At 36.7% G+C, this 16,860-nt stretch overlaps 1 protein-coding gene across 4 annotated transcripts in view; it reads left to right on the top strand.

Annotated features, from left to right (window-relative positions):
* LOC133523368 (cyclin-dependent kinase 14) overlaps positions 1–16,860 on the top strand; it is a 136,692-nt gene that overhangs the window by 77,889 nt on the left and 41,943 nt on the right. For all 4 annotated transcript variants that reach the window (XM_061858892.1, XM_061858890.1, XM_061858893.1 and 1 more), the window contains exon 3: positions 9,600–9,755. In XM_061858892.1, coding sequence (XP_061714876.1) covers positions 9,600–9,755 — 156 coding nt within the window. The remainder of the gene's footprint in view (positions 1–9,599; positions 9,756–16,860) is intronic.

Raw genomic sequence — 16,860 nt, 5'->3', positions numbered from 1 at the left:
TGTTACCTTTTAAAGTGATGATGACCGTCCAATAATTCAAATACGTACTATCGCGTCGACGGACTCGACGGAAATAAAGAAAGCATCAAGAATTACCAGAAAAAAAGCAAATAAAATATTAATTCCGCATTTCAGTTATCATCATTTTATTATTACGAGTTTTAGTCCTGTTATAAGTAACAATGCAAGAGCACGTATTGCAACATAATCTGTAATATTTAATTGTTCTGTGAATTCGCATGAGATTTCAGTAAGAATGCTTCTACACAGTTAAGTCTGTCACCTGGTGCCTCATTGCCTGCATCCTCACAGCTGCACGAAATTTTAACGTCTTCTAACTTACTGTGGTATGAAATGTTACTTAATACGAATAAGGGCATTTACATGTGATCACAAGTCTTAATATACGGAATCTAACGGATCGGTTGTAAACTTGCTGCACATGAACTTCCAACTTGTGACGTCATAACTTCCTCTAATTTATTGTACACGAACTCTCAACAAAGTGCGCTCCACAGAACTCGCGCCAGCATCATACACCTGCTGAATTCAAACTTCTCGAAAACCTCTTGGAGAAACGGAAATCTCGTTTAAATTTATCATAACGTAAAACAGCGCATTTACGGTACGTGATTTTAATCATTATAAAGAACGCTTACCGCCTCGGAATAATAAGTAGGCAATTTTGCCTTCGCGAAAGAAAGGACATATTAATGGAGTTCAGCTGCTTTTGGAGATACACGATCCGGTGCATAATTAATTACAAGGAATGTGCATTTAATTAAGCAATTTGCAGAGCTGGCCAGGTTACCCTTGGCGACACAAAACGAATGCATTTTCTCAAAGGCCAACTATGGTTCCAACCGCTTGCCGAGCGTGAACGAGTAGATTTTTGATATCGAATAGTTGTTATGGGTACCGCGTTCACGTTACACCGGCGATTATAACTAGCAAGTGCTCTCGTAAGCAATAATGATACACGGCCTTGTATCTAGAAGGACTCCGAGAAAATAGAAGTGAACTATACAGCAATTTACGCCTCTAGACCATTGTTACGGCATAAGTCTTGTAGACTTTTTGATAATCGCGTGTTGCAGATGTTTTTGAGATTAGAGATTTGCAATTCAAATATCTTCTTTGAATTGAGATCGTTTTGCTGTGTGCTGATTATAACAGCCAGTTGACTGCTCATCTTTATTTATTAACCTGTACATATTATTTTATTTTATGCATTGTTTTTCCTTAAACCTTTTGTAGTAAAGTAAAAAAAAGAAAGAAAAAGAATCACTTTCTTGAGTTGCTAAGCGATATCCACCTAAATATGAACTTAAAAAGCGTATAATGCATAAGTAATTTTAATAGTAGGTTTATTATACATATGATACTAGAGCGTTCGACGGGTAGCTAAATGTTAGTACCACTTTTAACGAAACGTTTTATATGTAAATACGTTACTCGTACATACAGCCTGCCAGATAAATGCTTTTGCGGCAATCTGGCACATAGTTTCACTTTAAGGAGTAACCTTAATTTACCTACTTTTATTGACTTACTTAATTTAATACAATCAATGAATTAATTAACAATTCAAATGTACATTTTCATTATTCATGACTTCCTAACTTTAACTTATCAGCTGCTTGATATAGAATCCCATTTACTAATTCCGGCGCTCGCTTGCGGTGCGTGGGAGTTGTAGCTAATTAAACTTGTGCCCCGGAGCGCCGGTTGTCACCTTCCTGTCTTTTGAGGCAACTACTATAAGCCCGGTGGCAAGAGGATGTCATTTTCAATGCTCTAAGGAACGGACGGGTCAAAATCTAAAGCACTAATATTAGTAGAATTTGCTATTGTTAATAGTAATCCTTGTTGTTATAACCTTGTCTTTCACGCAATGCCGGATTTAGAGGTCTGGAGGCCTCGGACAATAAAGGAGTGGAGGCCCTCTGGCCCCAAATTTTTTCCAAATAAAATGGTAAATTTACCGAATTCTCTATTGTGGGGGGCCCCTCTTTTGTGGAGGCCCGGGGCAGTAGCCCCGGTTGCCCTCCCCTAAATCCAACCCTGCTTTCACGAATGTCTTTGACTTATCTTTCACGAACATTTTTGACTTATTACGACGATTCCAACGAATACTCTGCGGTCAGCCGAAAGAGTGACTGGAAACCTATTCAGTAGGTATTCGACAAAAAAAAACTGGGATATTTAGCTAATTTATCTCCGTGCTCGCACTTGCTCTTGTTACTTAGGATCTCACGCCCATACTTCATTTTCGTGGCTTACTAGTTCAAGCGGCATCCAGTGTAACTATGATCTCTATTTCTGCGTAATTGATATAGACTCCTATCTAAAACTTATGATGAATATGCGCTATGTAACAGTAAACCATGATAACATCGCTGTGAGCACAAAGTTTAATAATTAGTTACTCCAACAAGACTTATAAAGAGTTCTCATGTATCCGCGCTTCATAACACAGACAAGTCCTAAACCGTACTACAAAGACATAAGGTTCTTCGATCTTCAATTAAAAGGTAGCAACCCTACATACAACATAGTCTCAGAGAAACAAGGTGACAAGGGGAAGGGGGAGATGACCGGACGAGATGATCTTATGAAAGTTTCAGTAGGAGTAGCAGAGAAGACGCTATTTTGTTTGTCCTTGTCATAGTCTTGGCATGGTGGGAAACAACGAACCCAACTAAACGACGTAGGTTGTCTTTGGTATATTTTGAGGAATGATAAAACGTGTTTTTAATTTCATCGCATTGCGTAGGTAGGTACGTTTGTTCCCTCTCGGGCGCATGCATCAGATATATCGGTGCGGCTGAGGTTCCGCTCCCTAACGTCTTGGCAATAAAGGCGTGTTCCGATATTTGTGACTACCTTGGCCGCTTTGATATATCTGATGGCGCAGCAACTCTATTAGTAGGTATACTTGCTTTGACCTGTTAGTATACAATACACCTATAAAATTGTATACTCGTATATACCTACATGATCGTGTAAAAATATTCCACCACTAGTTATAAAAATAAAGCGTTTTAATACGAGTTAAAAAAAGCTTGTTAAAACGAAAGCTGAAACTAATCCTTTGTTATTTTTTACATCGTTCATTCGGGTTTTATTTTTCATGAGTGAACTAAAATTCGTTAAAGAGTCCGCTTTTAAGCGCACTGTATTGCTGAATAATTTAGCGAGTCTAAATTTAGGATTAAAAAGTCCCTTTGAATTTAAACTTAAGTTTTACTGTTTAATACCAAATGTTTGGTTGGTTGACATTGACAACGAGATTTCTTTAATTATTTATCTAATTCCACCGCCAGTTAAAAGTAGTTTTGCTAAAACGGCCTTAATTAAATATGTTAAACGTTCGTTACGTTGCGACCGCGGCTGTCTTATTGTGTTCTATAGTGCTTACAATCGCTCAACGAACGTAAGCGAGTCATACGCTAAGTTACCCAGCATAAACAGAAACCAATTCTTCTAGTATACAATGTTTATTTTTGATATAACTGCAAACTGAAACTAATCGGTTTTAGTTCTATAAAACGATTCTGAAGGTTTTTTCAATATAGTCTCAACTAGTAGAGCATAATTATTTTTTGAATTTTTTTCCAGCAGCAATGTATTTCGTACATCATGGTCACTTGACAGTTATGACGTCGCGTCATTAATGCAAAGTTTTGAGTTAAAACAAAGTACTTAGTGCTTTTTTCCAAAAACTTTGATTATGCAATCGCATCAAAAATACACCCTGTATAAGTATTTAATGCAAATAAAATAATAGATTCTATCGACAATAATTACACCTGATATCATCGTCAGAAATCAAATCAAGTTAATTATCTATCAAATTATATACCTGTATATTTATATATCAAAATATATACCTGTATTTTTATTATACATCAAAGATTCATTATTAAATTTATGCCAATTTGATTTCATTTTGTTCATCAATCGACACCATAATTGGATCTGGTTCAACGAGTAGGTTAGTGCGAGCAAAATTCTCTGCAACAATCTTGTAAGTAATTCAAATTTGAACCACTTTCCGTTGTCTGATTGAGCTGAAATTTGGCATACTTCCTTATTTTCTATGACATTGACAATGCAATAATATGCGAACGTGGAGCTGATCTGATGATGCAGTCGGAAGGTAGCCAAAGGAACTCTACGATGGAAAAACAAACACATTGAGTTAAGTTAGGCGCCATTTATTTATTAGGTACGACAGACGATTTTTGCCAGAATTAGACCCCCTCCACTATGTAAAAAAATTAAGAACAGGCCGACCCCCTCCCCCTATTTACTCATTATTACGTAATCCATTTTGATTTTGTTTAAAGTTTTTCTTTATTATTCATCTTTACATATAATTTCGATCAATCCAGGGGCTAAAACCCACTCGGAAAGTGAGTTTTGAGCCCCTGGATTGATTAAAATCTGTCTGTATCAATAGGTTTTCAAAGTATAATCTTAACTTTGCCTATCTATCTGAGCTTACGTAAGAACTATCAATACTCCCTCCCGTCCCCTAATATGAAAAAATAAGACATAGTCGTTCCCCTCCCCCTTTTAAATCATCTAATAACGTAATAAATGAATGGCGCCTTAGAGGCCTGAAGTAAATACTCTTTTGATAGGGTTGCAAAAGTGAGAACATGCCGTCGGCAATAAAAGTGTGTTACATAAAATATTTTAGACGGTAACTTGTTGTTTAAAGTTAGAATGCCAATCTAGGTGATTGATATCGCAATTACGCAAAATTGATACGAATCTTTAGGTCAGTATAACCCTTGGAGTGGTAGGCCGTCGACTCCCGACCGATTATGTCATTTAAATTTTAAATTTGAATAATTGAAATAAAATCAAAATTCCAATAACTCAAAAACGACAGTGGCATGTCGTTTTTGAGTTATTGGAATTTTTGGAGAGATAACTGGTCCACCTGATTGGCTGATCGGTCAACTCTGCTAGTGATAACAATACCCGTTTTGTTCAATGATGGAGATTCAATTAATTAAGCTAGCAAAACGAACCGCGTACGAGACAATCGAGTTGCCGCTCGTGACGTCACACCGTAATCAGATCAGCGCCTGGTGGATTATTAAATCGAATTTTGTTTAAAAAACTTTCATCGGGAATGTGCAGAACTGTCGAGCGTTTTAGTTTGATATAGGCATTATTGTTTTAAGTTGCATATAAATACATGCAGCAATAATTTTTTTCGTTTCAGCTTAATCTAATACACATACAAACATTGTAGGTTAAATAAACGCTTGCAAGTAATAACGTAAGCTATTGACATTGTTAGTTTTGTGACTAGCGCTGACTGGTTGAAATGAAAATTCCTATGGAACATAAATTTGTACAGACAAAATTATATTTCAATATTAATCATAAAGGACCTTAAGGACCTCTTAATATTTTTGTCACTCCGGTAAAGCTCTCAAGTATACTCTCAGACGTTCTCCTCAACTGTAGCAATTGAGTGGGGACAAGAATACTTCTGTTTGTATTAATGCCTCAATGCCGCTTTTGATAATAAATTTACCATGTTAATGTATAAATAAGGTGTTTTAGTGAACTCAAGAGCCAAGATATCGCCACATATTATGTCAATAACCAAAGAAATATTTGAAATTATACTTAATCGCAAATCGAACAGGTTAATCGAAAAAGCGATGATAACATGCGATTACACATATACAATTTATAAGAAAACTGCACATTAGAATTGCATTGCATTTATGTTTGTTTTTACTTCACCTATCACTTCAATAATATGGAATACTTACAATAAATTATTTTTTCTACTCATCGAGTGTAAGGTTGAATTAAGATTTCGTATAACGAACTATAATTGCGTCCTTCATGTATATCGGCACCAGAAATAACTATAGTTTCGATACGCTGTTATCTGTAGAAAAGACTAAACTGAGGACGGGCGGGCGTTGGCGCGCGTTTATGTCTTTTGTACTACATTTTTGTCTATTGAGAAGTACCAATTTTCATTAGTTATCTAAATAACTCATCAAGAATAATACTTTTTTTAGTATAGAACTTAGGTTCTATACTAAAAAAAGTATTATTCTTGATGACTCGTAGAGTATGTATACGATAGTGATATAATCAAAAGTAAATTCGTACTGCGTACCTCCCGCATTCTCAAACTTACCGTACCTTTACACCGTACTGGTTTTATAACTAACTCTTTCGCCGTCCAGGCTAGTCGTCTTTGGAATTCACTCCCTCTAAATATTAGACAAGCTCCAAGTAAGTTTTCTCTCAAGCGGATGTTACGTAAGCATTTGCTAAAACAAGAGGCCGAATAATATCCATCATTATTTTATTTATAGTATGTATTCTATAAATATGTGGTAGTTTATTGTTATTATTTATTTTTATGTAGTTTGTAAGTATGGTTTGCTGTTTTTTATTCATTCAATTTTTTTTTCTCTGCACCAATTCTAGGTATCTCTGTTTGGCCCTATGGTTGACTGGTAGAGAATGCCATTTGGCATTAAGTCCGCCATTTGTACATTGTTGTATATATTTTGTGCAATAAAGTTTAAATAAATAAATAATCCAGCTTTTAAATCTCGTACCTTACTTAGGCATCTCAGCAAGCTTCTTTGCCTCTACGCGGTATTCGACTGAAAGCTCTCTACTGTATCACAATTGTATAAAATACTATATATTTATCTAACATTTCTTCGGAAAACTAGCCGGGTAGTCGTGATTGATCGCTTCGGCGTAACCTTTGGATAAACTATTTTTCATTCCGCTGTTTATTTATATTATGTGATGATGGATGCTAGAACAGAATTACATTAACACTTGCTGGTTTTGTTACGCTTGAATAAATATTGGCTATTTATATTATGTAGGACTGGCGCGCGTATTTGCTAATTTATTTATTTTATTGTTTAAAACTTTAGTACCTTAAAATGAAGGCTATTAAACAATTCGTATTAAGTGCCGATGTTGCCTAATGTTTAAAGTTTGAATGTTGTTGGGCTTCGTATGTCAGATTAGCATGACATGGCTAATTTGCTCTTTTCTGACCAGTCTGTAATTACTAAATTACTTTTTGACAGTTCGTTACGTCACTAATTCTGTAGTGTAATATAATAATTCAATTCAATTCAATACATTTATTTCAGGTCAAATAGGCCCATATAGTTTGTTAGTAATTACATTATACTATATTAAATTACACATTTACATTAATTAGTCTTCCTACAACTAAGGTTAGTAAACACATGACATAACATACTATTTCTACATACAGTATATTGGCTTGCCTGTCAGTACATGTATCATATGGCAATGGTTCATGTACTGACAGTCAAACCTTGACGCAAAATGCCATCAATATTATAATAATATTCATCAATATTATATTTGTAGTATGTATGTAGGTATGTCTTATATTAGTTGCAATTAAAGTGAGTACCTACATATGTTTGTATTTATATGATATATATTATATGTAGTTTATAAGTATATTATATTGCTTTTCTTTTTAATTCATTGATTTTGTTTTCTCTCTCTGCACCAATTGTGTCTCTGTTTGGCCCTATGGTTGATTGGTAGGACAGGCATTAAGTCCGCCATGTGTACATTGTTGTATATATTTTGTGCAATAAAGTATAAATAAATAAATAATATAATTATGCTCGCTCTGACTTTTAATATGTAATTATAATACGTATTTTATATTTTTTACAAAACATTGTACTGTTACTGCGAAAATGTCAGTGTTTCCAAAATATTAGACAAATTAAATTTAACCCTTAGGTCTTTTGATATTTGTCACGCAAAAAGAATCCTAAAATAATTATGGCCAATTATTCCAAATTGCCAATTCCAAACTTAACGCATTCCGAGTTGGATCTCCTGCCATTTATCCACTGCGTTTAATAGCCACTTCCCGAAGACACAACATCGCACCATTGTTCAATGTCTTGGCTCTATTAATTTCACGTGCCGCAAATGTGCCCCGAACTTTGTTTAATTGTTACAGGGGTGTCTGTCAGTCAGTAATGATACTAATGATGTCCCATTTGAATTCGTTGAAGATTATCTATGGTGTCAGACTCAGGGGGTTCTGAGGCTCGCAGTTAGCGTTTGTTCTGAGGAAGGGCTTAAGTGCCTGTTTTTGTCACAGAATGTTCGCTACGTTTTGAAAATACTTCGCCTGTTAAAATGTAAGCTATATAAGACAAATCCATTTTAATCAGCAGACCATAACCCGTGTATAGATAGTTTAGATAATTAACATATTTAGGTGCAGTCACGGACTTTAATAGTTGAGCCATTTAGGGTTTACATTGGATATATCATAGCGTTAGTATTGGGAACCAAATTAGCTTGAACCGTCGATGGGTCAGCAATTAAAATCTGTGACCGTACCTAATCGAATAGTTGCACTTTTCTTTTCTCGGCATTGATACTAATAGTTATAAGTATGAATTTATTAATGACAACGTATAGTAAATAAAGAAGACTGACATTCCCGACAAGACGGAGGTTGTTCGTCTTTAATATTTACTAGTCTCTGCTAATGATCAGTTATTTTTGTTGCTACACGTTAATAAAAAAGATTACAATCGCAAATATATTGTACACATTGCGTGTAATCTATCGACCTAGAAGAATAAAAAATGAACAGTGGTAATTAATATGTCCAGCTCTAGTTTATGAGTTTCTTTGGGTCCGGTTTTACAAGATTTTTCTTTGCCACTATGTCGACATTAACGTATAGGTACACATTGTCGATATGAGCATTGGTGCGAGTGTACCACAAAACTTGTTAGCACTAAGTTTCTATGAGCAAAGTTTCGGACGGGCAGATATACAGACTTCCAAACGCAGATTGCCGTATTTTAATGGTTCCCTGGTTAACTATAGAACCCATAATATGATTTCATCTGACAAAAGTCCTAACGGATGTTTATAAAACCCAGCCCCAGCAAAGCTGACAGGGATTATCACTGTAAATATCGGATACACGCCATTGCGGCATCGCCCACGATATTCTTTGACTGTAAAGCCACAAGCGTCTCGTTGTTCCCCGTCTGCGGCCCCCTCCTCCGCGACAAAGGATGAAATCGCGAGAACTTGTCTGCTGCCATTATTCTAAGGGCCTACTCGACTCTACTTGCTACAGAAATTGTTTTTCTTCTTTATCCTAGTAGATTTAGATACAGTCTAGTGCGTCTCTCGAGGATATTTCCCGGTTTAATTGGAATTATTCGTCCAAGGCACGTTTAACAAGTCTGTGACTAGTAGTGAGATCTTATTATAAGTTTTCCAAATTACTTTGCAATATCTCTTTTACTATTTTGATTACAGAACGTTTACTTATTATGGTATTAAACAAATTTTCTAAGCGTCTCGCTTTGCTCCACGCTTTATAACAAAAATAGGTATATGCGTAATAGGTTTTTGTATCACAAACGTTACGTGCGGTCTATAGTGTTGCTGTACTGTTAACAATAAGCTTTCCAAACACGTGGACTGGACATCGTGTTCTTTTGCGTCTAATCTCTCGTCTATCATTTTGTAACGAATTTTCTTTGTTGCAGCAACTAAAGACGAGCCGGACGGGGACGCCAGCGAGTGCCGCGGGCGGCAGCAAAACGGCGAACGCGGCAAGCTCACCTACAACGGCTACTCCGAAGAGTGCCTGGACCGGCTCGAGCCTAACGGGAACATACCGCACGACAAGGACTCGCATTACGGTCAGTACACCCAACAAGTCATAAATCCAACTATAGAAGATGGGGACGCTAGCGAGTGTAGCGGGCGGCAGAACGGCGAACGCGGCAAGCTCACCTACAACGGCTACTCCGAGGAGTGCCTCGACCGGCTCGAGCCCAACGGGAACATACCGCACGACAAGGACTCGCATACAGTATACTCAGTACACTCAACAATTCGTCATACATCCAACTGTCGTCAATTGCAAAAGGCCAGCCACGAAAGTTAAACTACTAGTTAATATAAATTACCCATCACTTTTACTAATGGACAAACCATGGTTTTATACCAAACAAAACTACAAAGTCCGCGTATGTAATTAATTAATTAACTATTTCCCAGACATACAGTGTTACCAATAAGAACTGTAATGATCACTAAAGACATTCGCGTCATTAGTGATCTCTTTGATGCCGCTTATCATCTTTAATCATCACTAATTGCATCTTTCTCGAGTGCGGGCATCATTAACCCCTACCCGCTAGATAGCACATGCATGCCTTATTGCCCCCATAAGCCTAATAGCGGTAGAGTCAGATCAAGCTAAGTTGGCAGCGATTTTGATAGCCCAGACAGAATACAATGTGTAAAAAATAATTATAATTTAGAAACATTAATAATACACGTTAAAATGCAGCAATAATGCTGGAATATTTGTCTGCCTGCTAATAATTAATGCTGCGGTTAATTTGGGTATAAACTATAACATTTTATCCCAACGCCATTTAATACGGCTTACCGTCACCATGTAAAAGCACTTTCTTGTTAATAATGTTTGATATAGATTCCGACTGCTTTGTTTAGTTTTACCACATGCAGTTCATACCATAAGAAATGCGAAAGTAATCTACGCCTTTTTGTTACTTAATCGCGTAAACTTGTTTATTATATGGCCTGACGCGATTAAATCCCGTATTCGTTTTAAAATTATGAATGAAAATCGTGTTGTTTTATAGATCGTGTCAGTCATTCGCGTGCCTTGACTCATATTGTCATGTTATTAAAGGATAGATTTGACAAATCTACGCGTCATCGTGGATGGGACCAACTATACATAGCTAAATTAGTCAACATATTTAATTAATGAAATTTTCCATCTAAGAAGCTAAAAAAAGCCCTTGAAACTACCTTGTGGGAAAATGAGGCACATATCGAAATCCACGCAGGCGAAACTACGAGTGCAGCTAGTCATTTATAATTTATAAATATTAGAGCCCCTATGTTTGGGGTGTATTTATGTTTCTTAACATAATATGCCTACCTTTCAGTAGTTTCCGTTTAGTTGTTTAGTTGTGGTTGTGGTGTGTGGTTTAGTTGTCGCATTGTCAATAACCGCACTGTAGCATTATCGTGCCGCCGTTATCGCTCTTTTCTCGCTTTTTACAATATCCATATTATCTTCATCGTACCTATACACTTCAGTTTGCGGCATCTATTAGAGGCAATCTACGCGCACGCATTAGCTTCGTCGCATTGCGGCGTTATCATGCCCTTGTCGTTATTGCTCGTTTCCCTACTGTATTGTCGTTTGAGGTTCGGAGAAATGTCGTGACGATTCGTGACAATCGTTATCGTTGGTCATGTTACCCTTCTTAGGACTCGCGACGGTAGCTCTGTAGAAAGGCGTGCGAATTTCAAACCGGAGGTCGTTGGTTCAAACTCTGGCCCGTGCCTAGGTAAACCAATTTAATGCTTACAATTTTCATCCAGTCTAACACTACTTTCTGGAACAGAAGAGAAGTCTTATTTTTCTTCGCGTGTATGACCAAACAATACTTCTTTTACAGTCACTATCAGATATATCGGAGCGGCCAAGGTGCTCAAAAATATCTGAACTTTCACTTTAACTTCTTGATAATAGAGGCCTTTGTTCAAATATTTGACGACCGGTCTGGCCTAGTGAGTAGTGACCCTGCCTATGAAGCGGATGATTCTGGGTCTAATTCTGTTAAGGGTATTTATTTTTGTGACGAACACAGATATTTATTCCTGAGTCGTGGGTATTCTCTATGAAGTATGTATTTATCTATACAAGTATGTACAGTCAGCATCAAAAGTAGCGGATGAAACAACGCGCCAAAAGTATCTGACATTCCAGATAACTTTTCGAAATATAGATAAATTTCTTAAATTCGCGCTCAAAAGTATATCTTTTACAGACTTAGTTGTTCTATATTAAAGACATCACTTTTTGTTAAGCTGTTACAGAATGGTAGATACTTATGAAACGTTATTTGATCCGCTACTTTTGATGCTGACTGTATATCATCGCCTTGACCAAAGCTTTGCGTAATGTGGGGCTAGGTTGATCTGCGTAAGATGTCCCCTAGTAATTATTATTTATTTATTTGTGACTACTTGGCAGCTACGATATATCTGACGGCGAATCTCCTGCTCACAAATGTTTCAATCAAAATTAAAAAGTTTTGCCTGAATGTGTGAAACTGAAGCTGCGAGCAAAAACTAAAAGCGCTTAAAATTTTTCGTTGAACAGGTGAGCGTAGTATAAAGCAATTAAGCAGTTCCACAAATGTACTTGAACTAATTTAATTACACAATGTTTCAAACACGTAGAAATAGCATTAAAAACAATCTCTAAACTTCGCTACTAAAGTTAGGTCCGAAATTACCAACAATTTCGTTCAGAAGAGTTGTTTTAGTTTAATCATTAATTTTCATTAGCGGTTGGCCTTTATTGGGATCGCGGCACTTGTACGAGCGACACGACAAAAACAATTAAGACCCTTGATGTAGATGAGACGGTAGAATTATAATGAACAGTAATTTGATTGAAATAATAATTTTTTTAAATGGCCGGAAGAAGCACAACAACGGGAGTTGTGGAAATCAAAGAGAAAGGCCTTTCCCGAGCAGTGGGACACTGTAACGGACTATTTAAAAAAATGACTACAAGAAAAAAAAGTGTTGATTTGAGCGAGAAAGTAATCTTATAGAAATGAGTTATGTATAACTGATCTGTGTAAATTTTATCGACATCATAACGTGACGAACGCGTTTGCGTTAAGTCTCATTTTGTATAGGATTTTGAGTTTCCAAAACGTCCCGCTTGGCGCGCTCTTTCTAAATCCAATACAAAATGAGACTAAACGCAAACGCGTACGTCACGTTTCAAAATCGAATTTATTTACACTAAGGGTACTGCACTGCTTTTTGCGAATGCAGAAATCTCATGGTAAAACTCATGCAATTGTACATCTTGTCTTGTTCTCCTTCAAGAAGGTCTTTATTTAAACAATTAATCATGCAAGTACTGCATCTGCGACAAGGCAGGTAGCGGTTTAACGCACTGTTTATAGTGTTTATCGGCATTTTCATAATGACTTGTACTTTGAAGCATGACTTATGTTGTTTTTAAGTTAAGTTACGTTTAACTGTCACTTTTCTGACAAAATAAAAGGGGTTTTTACTTTTAACCCCTTGACCGGCCGTTAACCTTTTTGACGCCAATGACGGATATATCTGCACCGTAGGTCCAACGCTGAAGACGGATTAATCCGTTACAGACCACAGAGCAACATAGATTTACGTGTTTATGCATAAAGTTCAATTTCAGTTTTGACACTTCGGTAACATGGCGTTCGAATGACAGCTTTTGTGTTTGACACGGCGTAGAAAAGGTTAATGGTACACACCAGTTAACCGAAAACGCCCTTACACTTGATACTCTTATGTTCAGTCATTTCATCACTTTCTCTCATTGAGCCAAAAAGGAGCCAAGTATTCGAATGAACTTTTATTTATATTGTTTGTATTATGAAGTCAAGGTATAGATCGTGTCATTCACGACGACGCGGGCCTTGATCCGTATTTTCATGTTATTAAAGGTTATATTTGAGTAATCTGCGCGTCATCGTGGATGACACTAACTTACTGCTTAAATATTTCATCGGAACAAAGACACTCGCTAAGATTTAGTAATTTCTCCCCCGCCCTTTCAACCAAAGGACCCACAATGGCCTCCCGCGATTATGTTATCTCGTTTCTCAAGGAAAATCGTTTTTATCCTCGTCCCTGCATACAATATAAGATTTACCAGAGTAAATTCTTAATAGAAGTTGTAATGAAAGTGTAAACATGCTTGCGGCGCCTTGTTTATCTACGTATTTTGGGATAACTCAGTTGTTTACCAAGAACTTAACTCATTTATCTCATTCGTTGCTTAGTTAGATACGCTTGATTTTATATGATTGTTTTATAAGTATACATTTTTGTGATATAGCAGGCAACCAAGCGGATGAATTGCCTAATGGTAAGCAATTAATGTCGCCTATGGATTCCTGCAACACCAGAGGGGTTTCAAGTGCATAGCTGGCATTTAAGATGATAGTACGCTCTTTTCTTGAAGGTTGTATCGGACCGAAAATACCGCGGGCGACAGTTTATTACTTGCAACATAACCGGTTCTTTACGATGCGTCCTTTTTGACGGCCTCAACCCAAGTGCACGAGCCTGTCCAACTTCTTCCGTGTCCCCACCACTTGCTTAAACTACCGTGTTGCCAACAGTATAATGTTATTTTCCCAACTACCCCTGTATTAATCGGGGTAACGTAATAATGTTGCCGCAGTATAATGATTATTAACTGCTATCTTAAATGTAAATATAAATAAATCATGACACATATCTCTCATTTATTATCTTCTCCATTCACGCAAGCTTAGATGAATCAATGTGAACGCTCGTAGCAGTCGTAGCTCTACGCCGTAGCCTTGTAGGACTTCCATGCGTTTATCGACAGACGCCAAAGTAAAAATGTTCAGCGCTCGCAGCATGGTTCCATTTTTATCGCCTGTCACTATGCCCGTCACTTACGCACTTACGTACTCGTTAGAACGTGACAGGTTTGGTGACAGAGGGCCTACCGCGAAAATCGAAATTCGTCAATTGCGGGCATTTTTCTCTGTCACTCTAATTACGACTTAGTGATATCCTCTCTCTGGTGATAAAAATGCGACCGTGCTACGGTGCCGAGGTTACAGATGCGTCGAAAAGTCTTGTCTTCATTTAAGTTTCGATTGACACGATTGTCACTTAGCCAGGCCCCGTGATGTACTGATGTATAACAAAACACCAAAAGAGCGTGTCGTCTGTGTGTCTTCATTAGTATTTGAGGGCCGCCTCAAGTCCTAATCAAGATCATCCGTAATCTACATACAGTCGACGTTTAACGTGTATATGTGTATATGTTACATTTATCGTTTTATTACAAAGGAAAAAGGGCGCAAAAGTTTAACCATGTCCTTGACGTCGACTGTACCATCTGTACCATAGCTATAGGTATACATACTCGTATTCATCGACGATTCATCTAAAAGTTGGCTCAGAGCGCTCACTAATTCTCCTCGTTATTGAGAAAAAAGTAAATCCTTTTGATCGTACGTTCCATTTGGATTAGTCCGGCAGAATGAACTCCCAAATGGTTTCTGTTAGTTTGTTTCAAACGTTTATTCAACTCTAAGCAATTCTAGCCTAAAGTGGCTTGCAAACTTTCGAATTATTCAATTGTAGCTATTTGTCGAAAATATTCGTTCAGTAATTCCCAAAACGACTTAATCTCCCTTGCTGATTGACAAACATATGTTTACCATTTTCTACCTTATTCCGTTGTAATAAGGTGAAACGCGAAAATACGCAGCTTCATTCAATAAGCAACCCCAATCCTGTCGACACTCGATAAACGTACAGCCCTAACAAGTGGCGGTTAAGTCAACCATAACATACGTTACGCGTGTACTACAATGTCAAAGCAGTACCTTGACTTTATAGGCCATTAGGCAGGTAATTTAACCTTTTGTGTCCTACGTTTAACGTTAAGAAATTGTGGTGTAGCTCAAAGCTGTGATTTGGACAGTTTCTGCAAAATATTTATTCATCAAATATTGCAATATATAATTATAGTCTGTGTAGATTATTTGTCGCTTTCTTATCAATCAATCAATACGTTCATTTCAGTGAAATAGTTCATACACAAAAAATACAATTTATATTTAAAAATAAGAAATTAATCATAAAATTCAAATTAAAATACACCAAGTCAAATAAATAGTGCAGGTACTTACATATGACTAAATATATCTTGCATCGATTTGCCATATAAGTGCTTTACTCGAAAGAGTGAAGAGTAACACTGAGCCGAGACCCTTTTGTCCTGCTGCAACGCACACAGTATGTAGGTAGGTACTTTTTATTTTATTTTTATGAATTATTCCTATCTCTATCGTCTCAATTCTATTTTTGTTATTGTAATAATTTGTGTTTTTTTATGATGATATAAACTTTATATTGTGTGTTTTTGCAGCTGAAAAATAAATGATTTATCTATCTATCAATAAGCTCGAGAGAACGGGGCAAATCATATCTCGCCGACTATAATTAGTGCGTATATTTACTTTAAACTAATTTCAACGTTTGGATCTACATTGCTAGTTCAAATACTACGTTTTTTGATACTCGGTTAATTATCGACATTCGTATGAAGTTTAACAACTGATTTACAATTACTACATGTACGCTTGACGCCCGTATTGCTCTATGGCACGAGTAAATAAACACAGCATGAATATTTATCGACCAATCACGCCGCTCGTTCAATTTGGACTTGATTATACACCAGGGCATCGCCTTTGTTTAGGAGATGGACAACATATGCGGCTGAACCATTTAATTGACATAACAGGACCATTACTACTAATCTTTTTAGGAGAGTTACGTGTTATACGCATTAGGTGCAAAATATTTTGTCCTTTTTGAAGTGAAAACTTCAGGTCACGTGACCGATAGATTCGTCAGATTGAAAACTCGTAAGACGGACACGTGACCTGATTGAAAAACTCCATGATGGTTCTAGTAATGATGATGAATATGATGATGGTGTAAGAGTCGTTGAAATTATGGATGGAAGTTGATTTTTCTGAGCAATAAACTTTTTAATATTAAATAATAGTAATTGAAATAGTAGTAATAGTTTTGAAGACTTAAATTTTTAATGTAATATAAATTGTCATGTTTGTCTACGATAGCGCAATAAATGAATATTGTATTTTACTACATACATGATAGTACTTT

Source organism: Cydia pomonella, chromosome 12, assembly GCF_033807575.1.
Source record: "Cydia pomonella isolate Wapato2018A chromosome 12, ilCydPomo1, whole genome shotgun sequence".
Lineage (NCBI taxonomy): Eukaryota > Metazoa > Arthropoda > Insecta > Lepidoptera > Tortricidae > Cydia > Cydia pomonella.
The sequence above is the reverse complement of the archived record's forward strand: the minus strand, read 5'-3'. Positions and strand labels throughout refer to the sequence as shown.